The 18140-nt window shown below is 50.1% G+C and overlaps 1 protein-coding gene across 8 annotated transcripts in view; it reads right to left on the bottom strand.

The window, feature by feature from the left end:
- The window catches only part of dip2a (disco-interacting protein 2 homolog A), a 190050-nt gene that overhangs the window by 68509 nt on the left and 103401 nt on the right, over nucleotides 1-18140 (bottom strand). For all 8 annotated transcript variants that reach the window (XM_031805488.1, XM_031805489.1, XM_031805491.1 and 5 more), the window contains 5 exons: nucleotides 14083-14372; nucleotides 13619-13729; nucleotides 5070-5193; nucleotides 4898-5007; nucleotides 2030-2132 (listed from right to left, as the gene is read on the bottom strand). In XM_031805488.1, coding sequence (XP_031661348.1) covers nucleotides 2030-2132; nucleotides 4898-5007; nucleotides 5070-5193; nucleotides 13619-13729; nucleotides 14083-14372 — 738 coding nt within the window. The remainder of the gene's footprint in view (nucleotides 1-2029; nucleotides 2133-4897; nucleotides 5008-5069; nucleotides 5194-13618; nucleotides 13730-14082; nucleotides 14373-18140) is intronic.

Below are 18140 nucleotides of genomic sequence, written 5' to 3'. Positions count from 1 at the left end.
TATATATATATATTTTTTTTATCGGCAAAATCGGTGCCCAAAAATACCGATTTCCGATTGTAATGAAAACTTGAAATCGGCCCTAATTAATCGGTCGACCTCTACTATGTACAGAGTCAATGTGAAGGCTATATACAGGGGGTACCGGTACATAGTCAATTTGGAGGTTATATACAGGGGGTACCGGTACATAGTCAATGTGGAGGCTATATACAGGGGGTACCGGTACAGAGTCAATGCGCGGGGGCACCGGTTAGCCAAGGTAATTGAGGTAATATGTAGGTAGAGTATAAAATTGCAAAAAAAGCATGTTTAACTATTTTCATGAAATACTTTAATTATTAGTGGGCTTTGTGTTTGTGGAAGGCTTATATTCAGCCTAGGAATAACTTGAAAAGCCCTGAATTCATTAGATTATTACTGAAATGCGGTGTATTTGACCTTTAACTGTACAACTCCGCTTATTTTGAGAAAACATTTTAAAAAGGGAGGAGATAAAGAGGGAGGAGGCGGAGAGAGAGGGGAGGGAGAAGAGAGGAAAGACAGGAGAGTGAGAGGGAGAAGGGAGAGAGAGGGAGGTAGGGAGGGAGGAGAGGAGAGGAGAGGAGAGGAGAGGAGAGACAACGGGAGGAGAGGAGGGAGGAGAGACGAGGGAGGGAGGGAGGAGAGATGGAAGGAGGGAGGGAGGAGAGAGGAGAGATGGAAGGAGGGAGGGGAGGAGAGAGGAGAGATGGAAGGAGGGAGGAGAGGAGAGAAGGTGCTTCTACACCTGCATTGCTTGCTGTTTGGAGTTTTAGGCTGGGTTTCTGTACAGCACTTTGAGACATCAGCTGATGTAAGAAGGGCTTTATAAATACATTTGATTTGATGATAGAGGAGAGAAGAGGGATGGAAAGAGAGAGAGGGAGAGGAGAGGAAAGAGAGAGGGAGAGGAGAGGAGATAAGAAGGGAGGAAAGGAGAGAGGGAAGGGAGGGATGGCTAGAGGGAGGAGAGGGAGGGAGGGAGAGGGGAGGAGAGAGGGAGGTGAGACAAAGGAAGGGAAAATAGATAGCAGGGATGAGGTGAGGAGAGACAGGAGGGAGGGAGGAGAGAGTGGGGGGGGAACAACAGAGGGAGGGAGGAAGGAGAGGAGATAGAGGCGATACAGCTGAGGGAGGAGAGGAGATACAGCTGAGGGAGGAGAGGCGATACAGCTGAGGGAGGAGAGGCGATACAGCTGAGGGAGGAGAGGCGATACAGCTGAGGGAGGAGAGGCGATACAGCTGAGGGAGGAGAGGAGATACAGCTGAGGGAGGAGAGGCGATACAGCTGAGGGAGGAGAGGCGATACAGCTGAGGGAGGAGAGGCGATACAGCTGAGGGAGGAGAGGCGATACAGCTGAGGGAGGAGAGGCGATACAGCTGAGGGAGGAGAGGCGATACAGAGGGAGGAGAGAGGAGACAGGAGGGAGCAGATATATGGAGGAGCGAGGAGAGGAGAGAGAAAGGGGAGGAGATCAAGTAGGAGACAGAGGGAGGAGATATAGAAGAGCGAGGAGAAAGAGGAAGGAGATAAAGAGGGGGAGGAGAGAAGACAGAGGGGGGAGTAGAAAGGAGAAGATACAGAGGAGGGAGGAGAGAATGAAGGGGGAGGAGATAGGAGAAGATATAGAGGAGGGAGGAGAGGAGAGAATGAGGGGGGAGGAGATAGAGGAGGGAGGGGAGGAGAGCCAGAGGGGGGGATGAGATATAGAGGGAGGAGAGGAGAGAGAGGGGGGAGGAGATAGGAGAAGATAGAAGGAGAGGCAGAGGGAGGAGATAGAGGAGCGAGGAGGAGATAGAGGAGCGAGGAGGAGATGAGAGAGAGGGAGGAGAGGGATGAAGGAGAAAAGGAAGAGAGGAGGGAGGGAGGAGAGGAGAGAGCAGGAGGGAGGGAGGGAGGAGGGAAGAGAAAGGAGAGAGAGGTAGGAGAACAGCAAAAAGCCTGGGGGGAGAGGCGGTCTTGCATTCCTCCTCAACGGGGGACTGACCTTGTAACACAGAGACTCACCCTCAGTGTATCCACAGGCCTGTGTGAGGGCGTGACAGTGGGCTAGCATGGCTGGATGAGAGACAGTTATACCCATTGTGCTCCCCTCCTTACTGGTCTTGTACTGCAGAAAACACTATACAGTTAGATTTACAGTGGGGCAAAAAAGTATTTAGTCAGCCACCAATTGTGCAAGTTCTCCCACTTAAAAAGAGGCCTGGGGCGGCAGGGTAGCCTAGTGGTTAGAGAAAGGAGTAAGGAGTAGTAACCGACTAGTAACCGAAAGGTTGCAAGTTCGAATCCCCGAGCTGACAAGGTACAAATCTATCGTTCTGCCCCTGATGTTCCTAGGCCGTCATTGAAAATAAGAATTTGTTCTTAACTGACTTGCCTAGTAAAATAAAGGTAAAAAATATAATAAATAAAAATTCAACATTGCCAACAAAGGGTATATAACAAAGTATTGAGATAAACTTTTGTTATTGACCAAATACTTATTTTCCACCATAATTTGCAAATAAATTCATAAAAAATCCTACAATGTGATTTTCTGGATTTCTTTTTCTAATTTTGTCTGTCATAGTTGAAGTGTACCTATGATGAAAATTACAGGCCTCTCATCTTTTTAAGTGGGAGAACTTGCACAATTGGTGGCTGACTAAATACGTTTTAGCCCCACTGTACATCTAGTTTACCACTATTAAATACAGTAATAAACAACATTTACATCTAGTTTACCCACTATTAAAGACAGTAATAAACATTTACATCACATTTACCCACTATTAAAGACAGTATTAAACAACATTTACATCTAGTTTACCCACTATTAAAGACAGTATTAATCATAGTTAGATTTACATCTAAACTCAGCAAAAAAAGAAACGTCCTCTCAATGTCAACTGTGTTATTTTCAGCAAACTGAACATGTGTAAATATTTGTATGAACATAACAAGATTCAACAACTGAGACAAACTGAACAAGTTCCACAGACATGTGGAACATACATTGAATAACGTGTCCCTGAACAAAAGGGGAGTCAAAAGCAAAAGTAACAGTCAGTATCTGATGTGGACACCAGCTGCATTAAGTACTGCAGTGCATCTCCTCCTCATGGACTGCACCAGATTTGCCAGTTCTTGCTGTGAGATGTTACCCCACTCTTCCACCAAGGCACCTGTAAGTTCCCGGACATTTCTGGGGGGGGAATGGCCCTAGCCCTCACCCTCCGATCCAACAGGTCACAGACGTGCTAAATGGGATTGAGATCCAGGCTCTTTGCTGGCCATGGCAGAACACTGACATTCCTGTTTTGCAGGAAATCACTCACAGAACGAGCAGTATGGCTGGTGGCATTGTCATGCTGGAGGGTCGTGTCAGGATGAGCCTGCAGGAAGGGTACCACATGAGGGAGGAGGATATCTTCCCTGTAATACACAGCGTTGAGATTGCCTGCAATGACAACAAGCTTAGTCCGATGATGCTGTGACACACTGCGCCAGACCATGACGGACCCTCCACCTCCAAATCGATCTCGCTCCAGAGTACAGGCCTCGGTGTAACGCTCATTCCTTCAACAATAAACGCAAATCCTACCATCACCCCTGGTGAGACAAAACCGCGACTAGTCAGTGAAGAGCACTTTTTGCCAGTCCTGTCTGGTCCAGCGACGGTGGGTTTGTGCCCATAGGCGACGTTATTGCCGGCGATGTCTGGTGAGGACCTGCCTTACAACAAGCCTACAATCCCTCAGTCCAGCCTCTCTCAGTCTATTGAGGACAGTCTGAGCACTGGTGGAGGGATTGTACATTCCTGGTGTAACTCGGGCAGTTGTTGTTGCCATCCTGTACCTGTCCGGCAGGTGTGATGTTCGGATGTACTGATCCTGTGCAGGTGTTGTTACACGTGGTCTGACACTGCGAGGATGAACAGCAGTCCGTCCTGTCTCCCTGTAGCGCAGTCGTAGGTGTCTCACAGTACAGATATTGCAATTTATTGCCCTGGTCACATCTGCAGTCCTCATGCCTCCTTGCAACATGCCTAAGGCACATTCACGCAGATGAGCAGGGACCCTGGGCATCTTTCTTTGTGTTTTTCAGAGTCAGTGGAAAGGCTTCTATAGTGTCCTAAGTTTTCATAACTGTGACCTTAATTACCTACTGTCTGTAAGCTGCTAGTGTCTTGACGACCGTTCCACAGGTGCATGTTCATTCATTTTTCATGGTTCATTGAACAAGCATGGGAAACAGTGATTAAAACCTTTACAATGAAGATCGGAAGTTATTTGGATTTTTACAAATTATCTTTGAAAGACAGGGTCCTGGGGCCTCCCTGGTGGTGCAGTGGTTAAGGGCGCCAGCTGTGCCATCAAAGACTCTGGGTTCGCGCCCAGGCTCTGTCGTAACCGGCTGCGACCGGGAGGTCCGTGGGGCGACGCACAATTGGCCTAGCGTCGCCCGGGTTAGCGAGGGGTTGGCCGGTAGGGATGTCCTTGTCTCATCGCGCACCAGCGACTCCTATGGCGGGCCGGGCAGGGCGCAGTGCGCGCTAACCAAGGTTGCCAGGTGCACTGTGTTTCCTCTGACACATTGGTGCGGCTGGCTTCCGGGTTGGATGCACACTGTGTTAAGAAGCAGTGCGGCTTGGTTGGGTTGTGTATCGGAGGACGCATGACTTTCAACCTTCGGCTCTCCCGAGCCCGTACGGGAGTTGTAGCGAAGAGACAACAACTAAACAAGGGTCCTGAAAAAGGCACGTTTCTTTTTTTGCTGAGTTTAGTTTAACCAACATGAGTTTAGTTTAACAACATTTACATCTATGATAGACATTACTGACTACAGTACTCACCTCCATACTAGGGAAGAACATAGTATATATATAGTACTCACCTCTATATAGGCAATCTCATTGTTAGCTTCCCTGATGGTGGGGTGCCAGTCTTTGGGCGGCTTTACAACGTGCTTCCCATCTGTTACGAACCACAGCAACCGTGGCCAGCCTGTAACATTATACATTTTAGTCATGAATCAGATATTCTGTACACTGTGTTTTAGCTCCTACCTTTAAACGTGACCACCTCTCCAGTCTGTGCTTTAGGCAAGCCCTTCTGACAGGCATCAGTAGTCAGAGCCAGAGTCACCCCACAGCTGCCCAACAGGAAACCTATCTGCTGGCTGCCTGCATCCTATGAATATGAATATGAATATGAGACAGAGAGCAAGAGAGCGAGCGAGAGACAGAGAGAGAGAGCGAGCGAGAGCGAGCGAGAGCAAGAGAGCGAGCGAGCGAGAGCAAGAGAGCAAGAGAGAGCGAGAAAGAGAGAGAAAGAGAGCGAAAGAGAGCGAGAAAGAGAGCGAAAGAGCGAGAAAGAGAGCGAGAAAGAGAGCGAAAGAGCGAGAAAGAGAGCGAAAGAGCGAGAAAGAGAGCGAGAAAGAGAGCGAAAGAGAGCGAAAGAGAGCGCGAAAGAGAGCGAAGGGAGCGAGAAAGAGAGCGAAAGAGAGCGCAAGAGAGCGCAAGAGAGCGAGCAAGAGAGCGCAAGAGAGCGAGCGAGAGAGCGAGCGAGAGAGCGAGCGAGAGCAAGAGAAAGCAAGAGAGAGAGAGAGCAAGAGAGAGAGAGAGCAAGAGAGAGAGAGAGCAAGAGAGAGAGAGAGCAAGAGAGAGAGAGAGCAAGAGAGAGAGCAAGAGAGAAAGAGAGCGAGAGAGAGAGCAAGAGAGAAAGAGAGCGAGAGAGAGAGCAAGAGAGAGAGAGAAAGAGAGAGAGAGAGCAAGAGAGCTTGTGAATGAAGAATCAAAATTAAATCACATTTTATTTGTCACATGCATTGAAGGGGTAGACCTAATCGTGAAATGCTTACTTACAAGCCCTTAACCAACAATGTAATTCAAGGAATAGATTTAAGAAAATATTTACTAAATAAACTAAAGTAAAAAAATACTATAATAATAATAATAATCAAAGGTAACAAGAAAATGACATTACAATGTGGAGGCTATATACAGGGGGTACCGGTACAGAGTCAATGTGGAGGCTATATACAGGGGGTACCGGTACAGAGTCAATGTGGAGGCTATATACAGGGAGTACCGGTACAGAGTCAATGTGGAGGCTATATACAGGGAGTACCGGTACAGAGTCAATGTGGAGGCTATATACAGGGAGTACCGGTACAGAGTCAATGTGGAGGCTATATACAGGGAGTACCGGTACAGAGTCAATGTGGAGGCTATATACAGGGAGTACCGGTACAGAGTCAATGTGGAGGCTATATACAGGGGGTACCGGTAAAGAGTCAGTGTGGAGAGACCCCTCCTGTCTCAGCCTCCAGTATTTATGCTGTGGTAGTTTATGTGTCGGGGGCTAGGGTAACGATGGTCAATATGGTTAAACAGTCCAATTTTTGTTTCATCAGACCAGAGGACATTTCTCCAAAAAGTACAATCTCTGTCCCCATGTGCAGTTAGAAACCGTAGTCTGGCTTTTTTATGTTGGTTTTGGAGCAGTGGCATCTTCCTTGCTGAGCAGCCTTTCAGGTTATGTTGATATAGAACTTATTTTACTGTGGATATAGATACTTTTGTACCCATTTCCTAAAGCATCTTCACAAGGTCCTTTCCAGTTGTTCATGGATTGATTTGCACTTTTCTCGTTCTCTAGGAGACAGAACGCGAGACAGAACGCGTCTCCTTCCTGAGTGGTATGACGGCTGCGTGGTCCCATGGTGTTTATACTTGCATAATATTGTTTGTACAGATGAACGTGATACCTTCAGGCATTTGGAAATTGCTCCCAAGGATGAACCAGACTTGTGGAGATCTACAATTTATTTTCTGAAGTCTTGGCTGATTTATTTTTATTTTCCCATGATGCCAAGCAAAGAGGCACTGAGTTTGAAGGTAGGCCTTGAAATACATCCACAGGTACACCTCCAATTGACTCAAATTATGTCAATTATCCTATCAGAAGCTTCTAAAGCCATGACATATTTTTCTGGAATTGTCCAAGCTGTTTAAAGGTACAGTCAACTTAGTGTATGTAAACTTCTGACCCACTGGAATTGTGATACTGTGAATTATAAGTGTAATAATCTGTCTGTAAACAATTGTTGGAAAAATGACTTGTGTCATGCACAAAGTAGATGTCCTAACCGACTTGCCAAAACTATAGTTTGTTAACAAGAATTTGTGGAGTGGTTGAAAAATGAGTTTTAATGACTCCAACCGAAGTGCATGTAAACTTCTGACTTCAACTGTATGTTTTTCTATTGTGTTATTGACTGTACGTTTGTTTATGTGTAACTCTGTGTTGTTTGTGTCACACTGCTTTGCTTTATCTTGGCCAGGTCACAGTTGTAAATGAAAACCTATTCTCAACTAGCCTACCTGGTCAAATAAAGGTGAAATGAAAAAAGCATTAAACGTTGCCCCTGGATAGACTCTACTGAGGTTAGGCTTAACATGGTAGTATTTTATTTCGTGTAGGAGAGGAACATGCAGCCTTCCAACAGGGGGAAGGCCAGCATTGGGGTCCAAGGTAATAAGGTATTTTCTTTTATCTTATTACTCTGTCCTTTCAACACACTGGCCATGTGACCTTACTTCCATTAATTTCTAATGACTATGTGACCTTATTAATTTCTAATGACTATGCCTAAATCACGTACTCCAGGCTCCACTAGCTATATCAGTTGGAACTTAAAAGGAATTAACCATGTGGTCAAGCATAGTCGATTGTATGCTCATCTTAAGTCTTTAAGAACGGAATTTGTTTTTTTCCCCAAGAGACCCATCTCCGGTCCAGCGACCACGCTAAACTAAGGAGAAGATGGGTTGACCAAAAATGTCCATTCAACTTTGGTGTTAAGGCCTTAGAGCAGCCATCTTCTCTTTAGTTCAGAAAAGGCACCCTGTTTGTTTCCTCCCAAGTCATTTCAGATACTAACTGGCAGACATGTTATGGGGAAATTGTTTAACACACAGGATGTTCTGGCTAACCTCTATGGTCCTAATTGGGATGAAGCTCCATGTTTCTAAGACTTGATTGCAACACTTCCTGACCTCAACTCTCATTATTTGATAGTGTGAGGAGATTGATTGTGCATTAACGTTACTCATTTTTAGAATACGAAAATTATTCTGGTCCATGGAGGAGCTCCTTGTCTGATCCACAGTGGAGGAGGAGGAGCTCATTGTCTGATCCACGGCGGAGGAGGTGCTCATTGTCTGATCCACGGCGGAGAAGGAGGAGCTCATCGTCTGATCCACGGAGGAGGAGGAGCTCATCGTCTGATCCACGGAGGAGGAGGAGGAGCTCATTGTCTGATCCACGGAGGAGGAGGAGCTCCTTGTCTGACCCATGGCGGAGCAGCTCTTGTCTCTGTCTTGATCACGTTCACGTTTACCCCCTCTCTAACCCCGCGGAGTCTCCTTTACCCCTCTCTAACCCCGCGGAGTCTCCTTTACCCCCTCTCTAACCCCGCGGAGTCTCCTTTACCCCCTCTCTAACACCGCGGAGTCTCCTTTACCCCCTCTCTAACCCCGCGGAGTCTCCTTTACCCCCTCTCTAACCCCGCGGAGTCTCCTTTACCCCCTCTCTAACCCCACGGAGTCTCCTTTACCCCCTCTCTAACCCCGCGGAGTCTCCTTTACCCCCTCTCTAACCCCGCGGAGTCTCCTTTACCCCCTCTCTAACACCACGGAGTCTCCTTTACCCCCTCTCTAACCCCGCGGAGTCTCCTTTACCCCCTCTCTAACCCCGCAGAGTCTACTCCCCCTCTCTAACCCCGCGGAGTCTACTCCCCTTCTCTAACCCCGCAGAGTCTACTCCCCTTCTCTAACCCCGCAGAGTCTACTCCCCCTCTCTAACCCCGCAGAGTCTACTCCCCCCTCTCTAACCCCGCAGAGTCTACTCCCCCTCTCTAACCCCGCAGAGTCTACTCCCCCTCTCTAACCCCGCAGAGTCTACTCCCCCTCTCTAACCCCACAGAGTCTACTCCCCCTCTCTAACCCCACAGAGTCTACTCCCCCTCTCTAACCCACAGAGTCTACTCCCCCTCTCTAACCCCGCGGAGTCTACTCCCCCTCTCTAACCCCGCGGAGTCTACTCCCCTCTCTAACCCCGCGGAGTCTACTCCCCCTCTCTAACCCCGCGGAGTCTACTCCCCCTCTCTAACCCCGCGGAGTCTACTCCCCCTCTCTAACCCCGCGGAGTCTACTCCCCCTCTCTAACCCCGCGGAGTCTACTCCCCCTCTCTAACCCCGCAGAGTCTACTCCCCCTCTCTAACCCCGCAGAGTCTACTCCCCCCTCTAACCCCGCAGAGTCTACTCCCCCCCTCTAACCCCGCAGAGTCTACTCCCCCCCTCTAACCCCGCAGAGTCTACTCCCCCCCCTCTAACCCCGCAGAGTCTACTCCCCCCCCTCTAACCCCGCAGAGTCTACTCCCCCCCCTCTAACCCCGCAGAGTCTACTCCCCCCCTCTAACCCCGCAGAGTCTACTCCCCCCCTCTAACCCCGCAGAGTCTACTCCCCCCCTCTAACCCCGCAGAGTCTACTCCCCCCTCTAACCCCGCAGAGTCTACTCCCCCCCTCTAACCCGCAGAGTCTACTCCCCCGCCTCTAACCCCGCAGAGTCTACTCCCCCCCTCTAACCCCGCAGAGTCTACTCCCCCCTCTAACCCCGCAGAGTCTACTCCCCCCTCTAACCCCGCAGAGTCGACTCCCCCCTCTAACCCCGCAGAGTCGACTCCCCCCTCTAACCCCGCAGAGTCGACTCCCCCCCTCTAACCCCGCAGAGTCGACTCCCCCCCTCTAACCCCGCAGAGTCTACTCCCCCCCTCTAACCCCGCAGAGTCTACTCCCCCCTCTAACCCCGCAGAGTCTACTCCCCCCCTCTAACCCCGCAGAGTCTACTCCCCCCCTCTAACCCCGCAGAGTCTACTCCCCCCCTCTAACCCCGCAGAGTCTACTCCCCCCTCTAACCCCGCAGAGTCTACTCCCCCCTCTAACCCCGCAGAGTCTACTCCCCCCCTCTAACCCCGCAGAGTCTACTCCCCCCCTCTAACCCCGCAGAGTCTACTCCCCCCCTCTAACCCCGCAGAGTCTACTCCCCCCCTCTAACCCCGCAGAGTCTACTCCCCCCCTCTAACCCCGCAGTCTACTCCCCCCTCTAACCCCGCAGAGTCTACTCCCCCCCTCTAACCCCGCAGAGTCTACTCCCCCCCCTCTAACCCCGCAGAGTCTACTCCCCCCCTCTAACCCCGCAGAGTCTACTCCCCCCTCTAACCCCGCAGAGTCTACTCCCCCCCTCTAACCCCGCAGAGTCTACTCCCCCCCTCTAACCCCGCAGAGTCTACTCCCCCCCTCTAACCCCGCAGAGTCTACTCCCCCCCTCTAACCCCGCAGAGTCTACTCCCCCCCTCTAACCCCGCAGAGTCTACTCCCCCCTCTAACCCCGCAGAGTCTACTCCCCCCTCTAACCCCGCAGAGTCTACTCCCCCCCTCTAACCCCGCAGAGTCTACTCCCCCCCTCTAACCCCGCAGAGTCTACTCCCCCTCTCTAACCCCGCAGAGTCTACTCCCCCTCTCTAACCCCGCGGAGTCTACTCCCCCTCTCTAACCCCGCGGAGTCTACTCCCCTCTCTAACCCCGCGGAGTCTACTCCCCCTCTCTAACCCCGCGGAGTCTACTCCCCCTCTCTAACCCCGCGGAGTCTACTCCCCCTCTCTAACCCCGCGGAGTCTACTCCCCTCTCTAACCCCGCGGAGTCTACTCCCCCTCTCTAACCCCGCGGAGTCTACTCCCCCTCTCTAACCCCGCGGAGTCTACTCCCCCTCTCTAACCCCGCGGAGTCTACTCCCCCTCTCTAACCCCGCGGAGTCTACTCCCCCTCTCTAACCCCACGGAGTCTACTCCCCCTCTCTAACCCCACGGAGTCTACTCCCCCTCTCTAACCCCACGGAGTCTACTCCCCCTCTCTAACCCCACGGAGTCTACTCCCCCTCTCTAACCCCACGGAGTCTACTCCCCCTCTCTAACCCCACGGAGTCTACTCCCCCTCTCTAACCCCACGGAGTCTACTCCCCCTCTCTAACCCCACGGAGTCTACTCCCTATCTTCTGGACATGCTACAAGGTTTTGGGAAATGTTCTGGTCATAAGTTAAACCTGACAAAAAGTGTGCTCCTCCCCATTAACCAGTCACCACATGAGTTCTGTTATACTCACATACATCATTCAAACAGTTTAAGAAACTTCAGATTGTTTTCTATCCGATACTACTAATAATATGCATATATTAGCAACTGGCACTGAGTAGGAGGTAGTTCAGTCTGGGCACGCTATTAATCCAAAAGTGAAAATGCTTCCCTCTATCCCAAAGAAGTTAACCAGTCAGCAGAAGGTTTCCCGTTTAAGGTTTCACATCAGGTCTTTATATAAAGGTCACATGCTCATTTAAGGCTCTGTTTAAACATAACTTTAAAAAAACACTCGCGCTAAGGATTCTCTTCTCATTTCATTAGCATGTCGCATTCATTCTGTCAAGATGACTGTACTACCTAGGCTTCTGTACTTATTCCAACTGATTTCCAAACAACTGGCCAGCTGCATGTCCAAACAACTGGCCAGCTGCATGTCCAAACAACTGGCCAGCTGCATTTCCAAACAACTGGCCAGCTGCATTTCCAAACAACTGGCCAGCTGCATGTCCAAACAACTGGCCAGCTGCATGTCCAAACAACTGGCCAGCTGCATGTCCAAACAACTGGCCAGCTGCATGTCCAAACAACTGGTCAGCTGCATGTCCAAACAACTGGTCAGCTGCATGTCCAAACAACTGGTCAGCTGCATGTCCAAACAACTGGTCAGCTGCATTTCCAAACAACTGGTCAGCTGCATTTCCAAACAACTGGCCAGCTGCATTTCCAAATTCATTTAAAATACAGTGCATTCATTCCCCCATCAGTCTACACACAATAATGACAAAGCAAAAACATGTTTTTTAGAAATGTTTGCAAATTAATACAATTTAACAAACTGAAATGTCACATTTCCATAAGTATTCAGACCCTTTACTCAGTACTTTGTTGAAACACCTTTGGCAGCAATTACAGCTTTGAGTCTTCTTGGGTATGACGCTACAAGCTTGGCACACCTGAATTTGGGGAGTTTCTCCCATTCTTCTCTGCAGATCCTCTCAAGCGCTGTCAGGTTGGATGGGGAGCGTTGCTGCACAGTTATTTTCAAGGCTCTCCAGAGATGTTCGATTGGGTTCAAGTCTGGGATCTGGCTGGGCCACTCAAGGACATTCAGAGACGTTTCCCGAAGCCATTCCTGACTGTTGTCTTGGCTGTGTGCTTAGGGTCGTCGTCCTGTTGGATGGTGAACCTTTGCCCCATTCTGAGGTCCTGAGAGTTCTGGAGCAGGTTTTCATCAAGGATCTCTGTACTTTGGTCCGTTCATCTTTCCCTCGATCCTGACTAGTCTCCTAGTCCCTGCCGCTGAAAAACATCCCCACAGCATGATGCTGTCACCAACATGTTTCACCGTAGGGATGGTGCCAGGTTTCGTCGAGAGATTTAAAGAGAATCTTGTTTCTGCTTGTCTGAGGGTTCTTTAGGTGCCTTTTGGCAAACTCCAAGCAGGCTGTCATGTACCTTTTACTGAGTGGTATCCGTCTGGCCACTCTACCATAAAGGCCTGATTTATGGAGTGCTGCAGAGATGGTTGTCCTTCTGCAAAGTTCTCCCATCGCCACAGAGGAACTCCGGAGCTCTGTTAGAGTGACCATCCTGACCTGACCTGCCTGACCGAGGCCATCTTCTCCCCCGATTGCTCAGTTTGGCTGGGCGGCCAAATCTAGGAAGAGCCTTGGTGGTTCCAAACTTCTCCCATTTACAAACGATTGAGGCCAATGTGTCCTTGGGGGCCTTCAATGCTGCAGACATTTTTTGGTATCCTTCCCCAAATCTGTGCCTCGACACAATCTCGTCTCTGAGCTCTACGGACAATTCCTTCGACCTCTTGGCTTGGTTTTTGCTCTGACATGCACTGTCAACTGTGGGACCGTATATAGACAGGTGTGTGCCTTTTGAAATCATGTCCAAGCAATTGAATTTACCACAGGTGGACTCCAATCAAGTTGTAGAAACATCTCATGGATGATCAATGGAAACACGATGCACCTGAGCTCAATTTCAAGTCTCATAGCAAAGGGTCTGAATACTTATGTAAATAAGGTGTTTCAGTTTTCTATTCTTTATAAATTAGCAAACACTTCTAAAAACCTGTTTCCGCCTTGTCATTATGGGGTATTGTTTCCAGATTGATGAGGAACATTTTTAAAATCCATTTTAGAGTAAAGCTGTAACGTAACAAAATGTAGAACAAGGAAAGGGGTCTGAATACTTTCCGAATGCCCTGTAAACAGACAAAGGTAACATTCAAAATGTCTCTATTATTTTGGAACTGTTGTGAGTGTAACGTAAATGTGTCATTGTTTATTAGCTACAGCATTTCACTTGCTTTTGGCAATGTAAACATGTTTCCTATGCCTTCAGAGAGCAGGTAGGCAACACAAACCTAGTCCATGTCCCCTCCCCTGTCCTGTCCTTACCTTCCTGGTGAGGGGCACCTCAATGGGCACAGGGATCAGCTCTGCCAGCAGACATCCATAGAACGCCACCATAAACATCACAGGGTCACTGTTGGGGAACACTAGAGCAACCTAAAGAAAACACAGACATACTGTCAACATCAACCTATAGGACACATACTGTCACCATCTGTCTATAGGACACATACTGTCACCATCTGTCTATAGGACACATACTGTCACCATCTGTCTATAGGACACATACTGTCACCATCTGTCTATAGGATACATACTGTCACCATCAACCTATAGGATACATACTGTCACCATCTGTCTATAGGAACACACAACCACTGTGAAGATACAACTAATGCGACCTAAACTGTCAATAGCTGCTTTGACACAGTGACATACTGGCTAAAGGATTGGCTTTAACACAGACAGAAGCTGCTTCGACATCTATAGGAGAGAAAAAGACCACTCACTCTATCTCCCGGCAGCAGTAGTGGCTCGTTCCTTGTGCTCAGTTTGTTCAGAAGCGTGAAGGCCAGTTTCTGGCTGCGTGTCCACAGCTTGCCGTAGGTAAGAGTGTACACGGGTTTACCAGCGTTGTCCAGGGCAGTGAGACAGGGGCTCCTGGGCTGGGTGATGCCCCAGCGCTGGAGGGAGGCCAGCAGGGAGGGAGGCCAGTTGGTCACTACACCCAGAGGCTCGCCTGCTAGAGGGGACATCTGGTTCCCCTCCGCCTTGGGCTGGTTAGGGTCCGGCTGCTGAACTAAAGAATTAACATGTTTTAATACTTTATCCAAGGTGAAAGAAGCATACAGCATCCCTAACCCCCAGCATATCCATGTTCGAACAGAGAACAGAGAGAGATGGAGGAAGGAGAGAGAGAGAGGAAGGAGAGAGAGGAAGGAGAGAGACGGAGGAGAAAGATGGAGAAGAGAGACAGACTTGTACATTTCCTCATGAAAAACAAATGTACTGAGCAAACATCAAATTGGCTTGTTACCAAATTACCATACGACAGACCATGTATTCACCCTGCACACCCTAATTGACAAAAAAACAAACCAAAACAAATGAAAAGTCTTCTCATGCTTTGTTGAATCAATTTGGCATGAAGGGTCTGCTATATAAATTGATGGAAAGTGGTGTTGGGAAAAAACGTACAACATTATAAAATCCATGTACACAAACACACATTTATTTCCAAGGGTCGTGGGGTGGAACAGGGATGCAGCTTGAGAACTAGAACAGTCTGCAGGACAGGGCCTCATCCAACTAGAATCAGTAGAATAGTCTACTGTTTGCTGATGTTCTGGTGCTTCTTTCCCCAAGCACCTAGACCTTCTGAACAGATTGTCAGACTTGGGCCCTGGCAGAAAATCTCAGTAAGACAAATATATTGTGTTCCAAGAAAGGTCCAGTTGCCAGGACCACAAATACAAATCTGCTATTTTCATGGCACCACTCCACCATGGCCCTCACCTCCTCCCTGTAGGCCATCTCGTCATTGTTGGTAATCAGGCCCACTACTGTTGTGTCGTCGGAAACCTGATGATTGAGCTGGAGGAGCATGTGGCCGCACATTCATGGGTGGACAGGGAGTACAGGAGGGGGCTGAGCACTCACCCTTGTGGGGCCCCTGTGTTGAGGATCAGTGAAGTGGAGGTATTGTTTCCTACCTTCACCACCTGGGGGCGGCCCATCAGGAAGTCCAGGACCCAGTTGCACAGGGAGGGTTGCACAGATCCAGGGTCCCACAGATCCAGGGTCCCAAGCTTAATGTGGAGCTTTGAGGGTACTATGGTGTCGAACACTGAGCTACAGTCAATGAACAGCATTCTTATGTAGGTATTCCTCTTGTCCAGATGGGATAGGGCAGTTTGCAGTGTGATGGTGATTGCATCATCTGTGGATCTATTGGGGCGATATGCAAACTGAAGTGGGTCTAGGGTGACAGGTAGGGTGGAGGGGATATTATACTTAACTAGTATCTCAAAGCATATGACAGAAGTGAGTGCTACGGGGCGATAGTCATTTTGTTCAGTTACATTTGCCTTCTTGGGTACAGCAACAATAGTGGACACCTTGAAGCAAGTTGGGACAACAGACTGGGATAGGGAGAGATTGAATATGTCTGTAAACACACCAGCCAGCTGGTCTGCGCATGCTCTGAGGACACGGCTAGGATAACACGCTTAAATATCTTACACACGTTGGCGACGTAGAGAGTCCACAGTCCTTGGGAGCGGTCGGTGGCACTGTGTGATCCTCAAAGCGGGCGAAAAAAGTGTTTAGCTTGTCCGAGAGCAAGACATCGGTGTCCGCGACGTGGCTGGTTTTCCCTTTGTAATCCGTGATTGTCTATAGACCCAGTCACATCTCATGTCTGAGCCATTGAATTGCGACTCCACTGTTTCTGATCTGACATTTTGCCTATTTGATTGCCTTAGAGATTATAACTACAAGGTTTGTATCCGTGTGATCAAAACAATCTTGAAGCATGGGTTCCGATTGGTCAGACCAGCGTTGAATAGACCTTAGCACGGGTACTTCCTGTTTGGGTTTCTGCCTATAGGAAAGGAGGCGAAAAATGGAGTCGTGATCTGATTTGTCGAAGGGCGGGGGAGGGCCTTGTAGGCATTTCGAAAGGGGGAGTAGCAGTGGTCGAGTGTTTAACCAGACTGAGTACTACAGCTGACCATTATGGACTCTTCATCCCTGAGAAAGCCCTAAAGGCTGAGCTTTTGGTGCAAGTCAGGGAGGGTTTAGTGAAGAAATACATTTTCTAGTTGAAAGATGACGAGGCTTCAAGAGAGGAGACGGCTAGACCTTCCAATGCCAAGTCGAAGGAAAGGGTGGAGGAAGGGGATGCCCGTAACACCCTGTAATTTGGTTCGTGCACCAGGTGGTGCTAGATAGGTAAGTAGTGGGTAAGTAGGTAAGATAGAAGAGGGGGGGCTTTGATATTTACTTTCTTTGCTTTGGTTCCGTCCAGCCCCTTTTCCCCATATTACAATGGTACCACTCTCTCTGCCTTTGTCATCCTTACTCGCACCTACAGTCCCATACCTCTTTCGCTTCACAGGGAGTTGAGTTGTAACAGGGTGTTGCATTCCCTCTTCCTAGAGGCGTACGTAACCATGGCCTATGCACCACCACTTGGCCCAGCTCTACTCTCCTCTCCTCTCCTCCGGTATCCCCTCCAGTAGCCTGCCTCAGAGCAGAGTTAACCCCAGCCTCTGCCCCATGTGTCCCAGCACCTGCTGCATGCGTTTGTCTGCACGATCTCCCCATCTCTGGACCTTACGTGGGCAGGTAAACTTCTTGTGCTCAAAGTCCCCACACGCAAAACACTGCAACCTACCTGTGCTAGCAAACAAAGCGTACCACCCCTCCCCGTGCTTCACCCCACGTACCACCCCTCCCCCTGCTTAAGCCCGCGTACCATCCCTCCCCCTGCTTAACCCCGCGCACCATCCCTCCCCGTTTAACCCCTACCCCTGCTTAACCCCGCGTACCACCCCTCCCCCGGCTTAACCCCGCATACCACCCCTCCACCTGCTTAACCGCGCATACCATCCCTCCACCTGCTTAACCCCGCGTACCATCCCTCCGCCTGCTGAAACCAGTGTACCATCCCTCCCCATGTACCACCCCTACCCCTGCTTAACCCTGCTTACCACCCCTCCCCCCTGCTTAACCCCGCTTACCACCCCTCCCCCTGCTTAACCCCGCGTACCACCCCTCCCCCTGATTAACCCCGCGTACCACCCCTCCCCCTGCTTAACCCCGCGTACCACCCCTCCCCATGTACCACCACTACCACTGCTTACCACCCCTACCCCTGCTTAACCCCGCTTACCACCCCTCCGCCTGCTTAACCCCGCGTACCACCCCTCTCCCTGCTTAACCCCGCGTACCACCCCTCTCCCTGCTTAACCCCGCGTACCACCCCTCCGCCTGCTGAAACCAGTGTACCATCCCTCCCCAAGTACTACCAATACCCCTGCTTAACCCCGCTTACCATCCCTACCCCTGCTTAACCCCGCGTACCACCCCTCCCCCTGCTTAACCCAGCGCACCACCCCTCCCCATGTACCACCACTACTTACCACCCCTACCCCTGCTTAACCCCGCTTACCACCCATCCGCCTGCTGAAACCAGTGTACCATCCCTCCCCATGAACCACCCCTCCCCCTGCTCAATCCCGCGTACCACCCCTACCCCTGCTTAACCCCGCGTACCAACCACCCCCCCCCTGCTTAACCCCGCTTACCACCCTTCCGCCTGCTGAAACCAGTGTACCACCCCTCCGCCTGCTGAAACCAGCGTACCATCCCTCCCCATGTACCACCACTAACCCTGCTTAACCCCGCTTACCACCCCTCCCACTGCTTAACCCCGCGTACCACCCCTCCCCCTGCTCAACCCCGCATACCACCCCTCCCCCTGCTCAACCCCGCGTACCACCCCTACCCCTGCTTAACCCCGCTTACCACCCCTCCGCCTGCTGAAACCAGCGTACCATCCCTC

Source organism: Oncorhynchus kisutch, linkage group LG26 (genome assembly GCF_002021735.2).
Source record: "Oncorhynchus kisutch isolate 150728-3 linkage group LG26, Okis_V2, whole genome shotgun sequence".
Classification (NCBI taxonomy): Eukaryota; Metazoa; Chordata; class Actinopteri; order Salmoniformes; family Salmonidae; genus Oncorhynchus; species Oncorhynchus kisutch.
The sequence above is the reverse complement of the archived record's forward strand: the minus strand, read 5'-3'. Positions and strand labels throughout refer to the sequence as shown.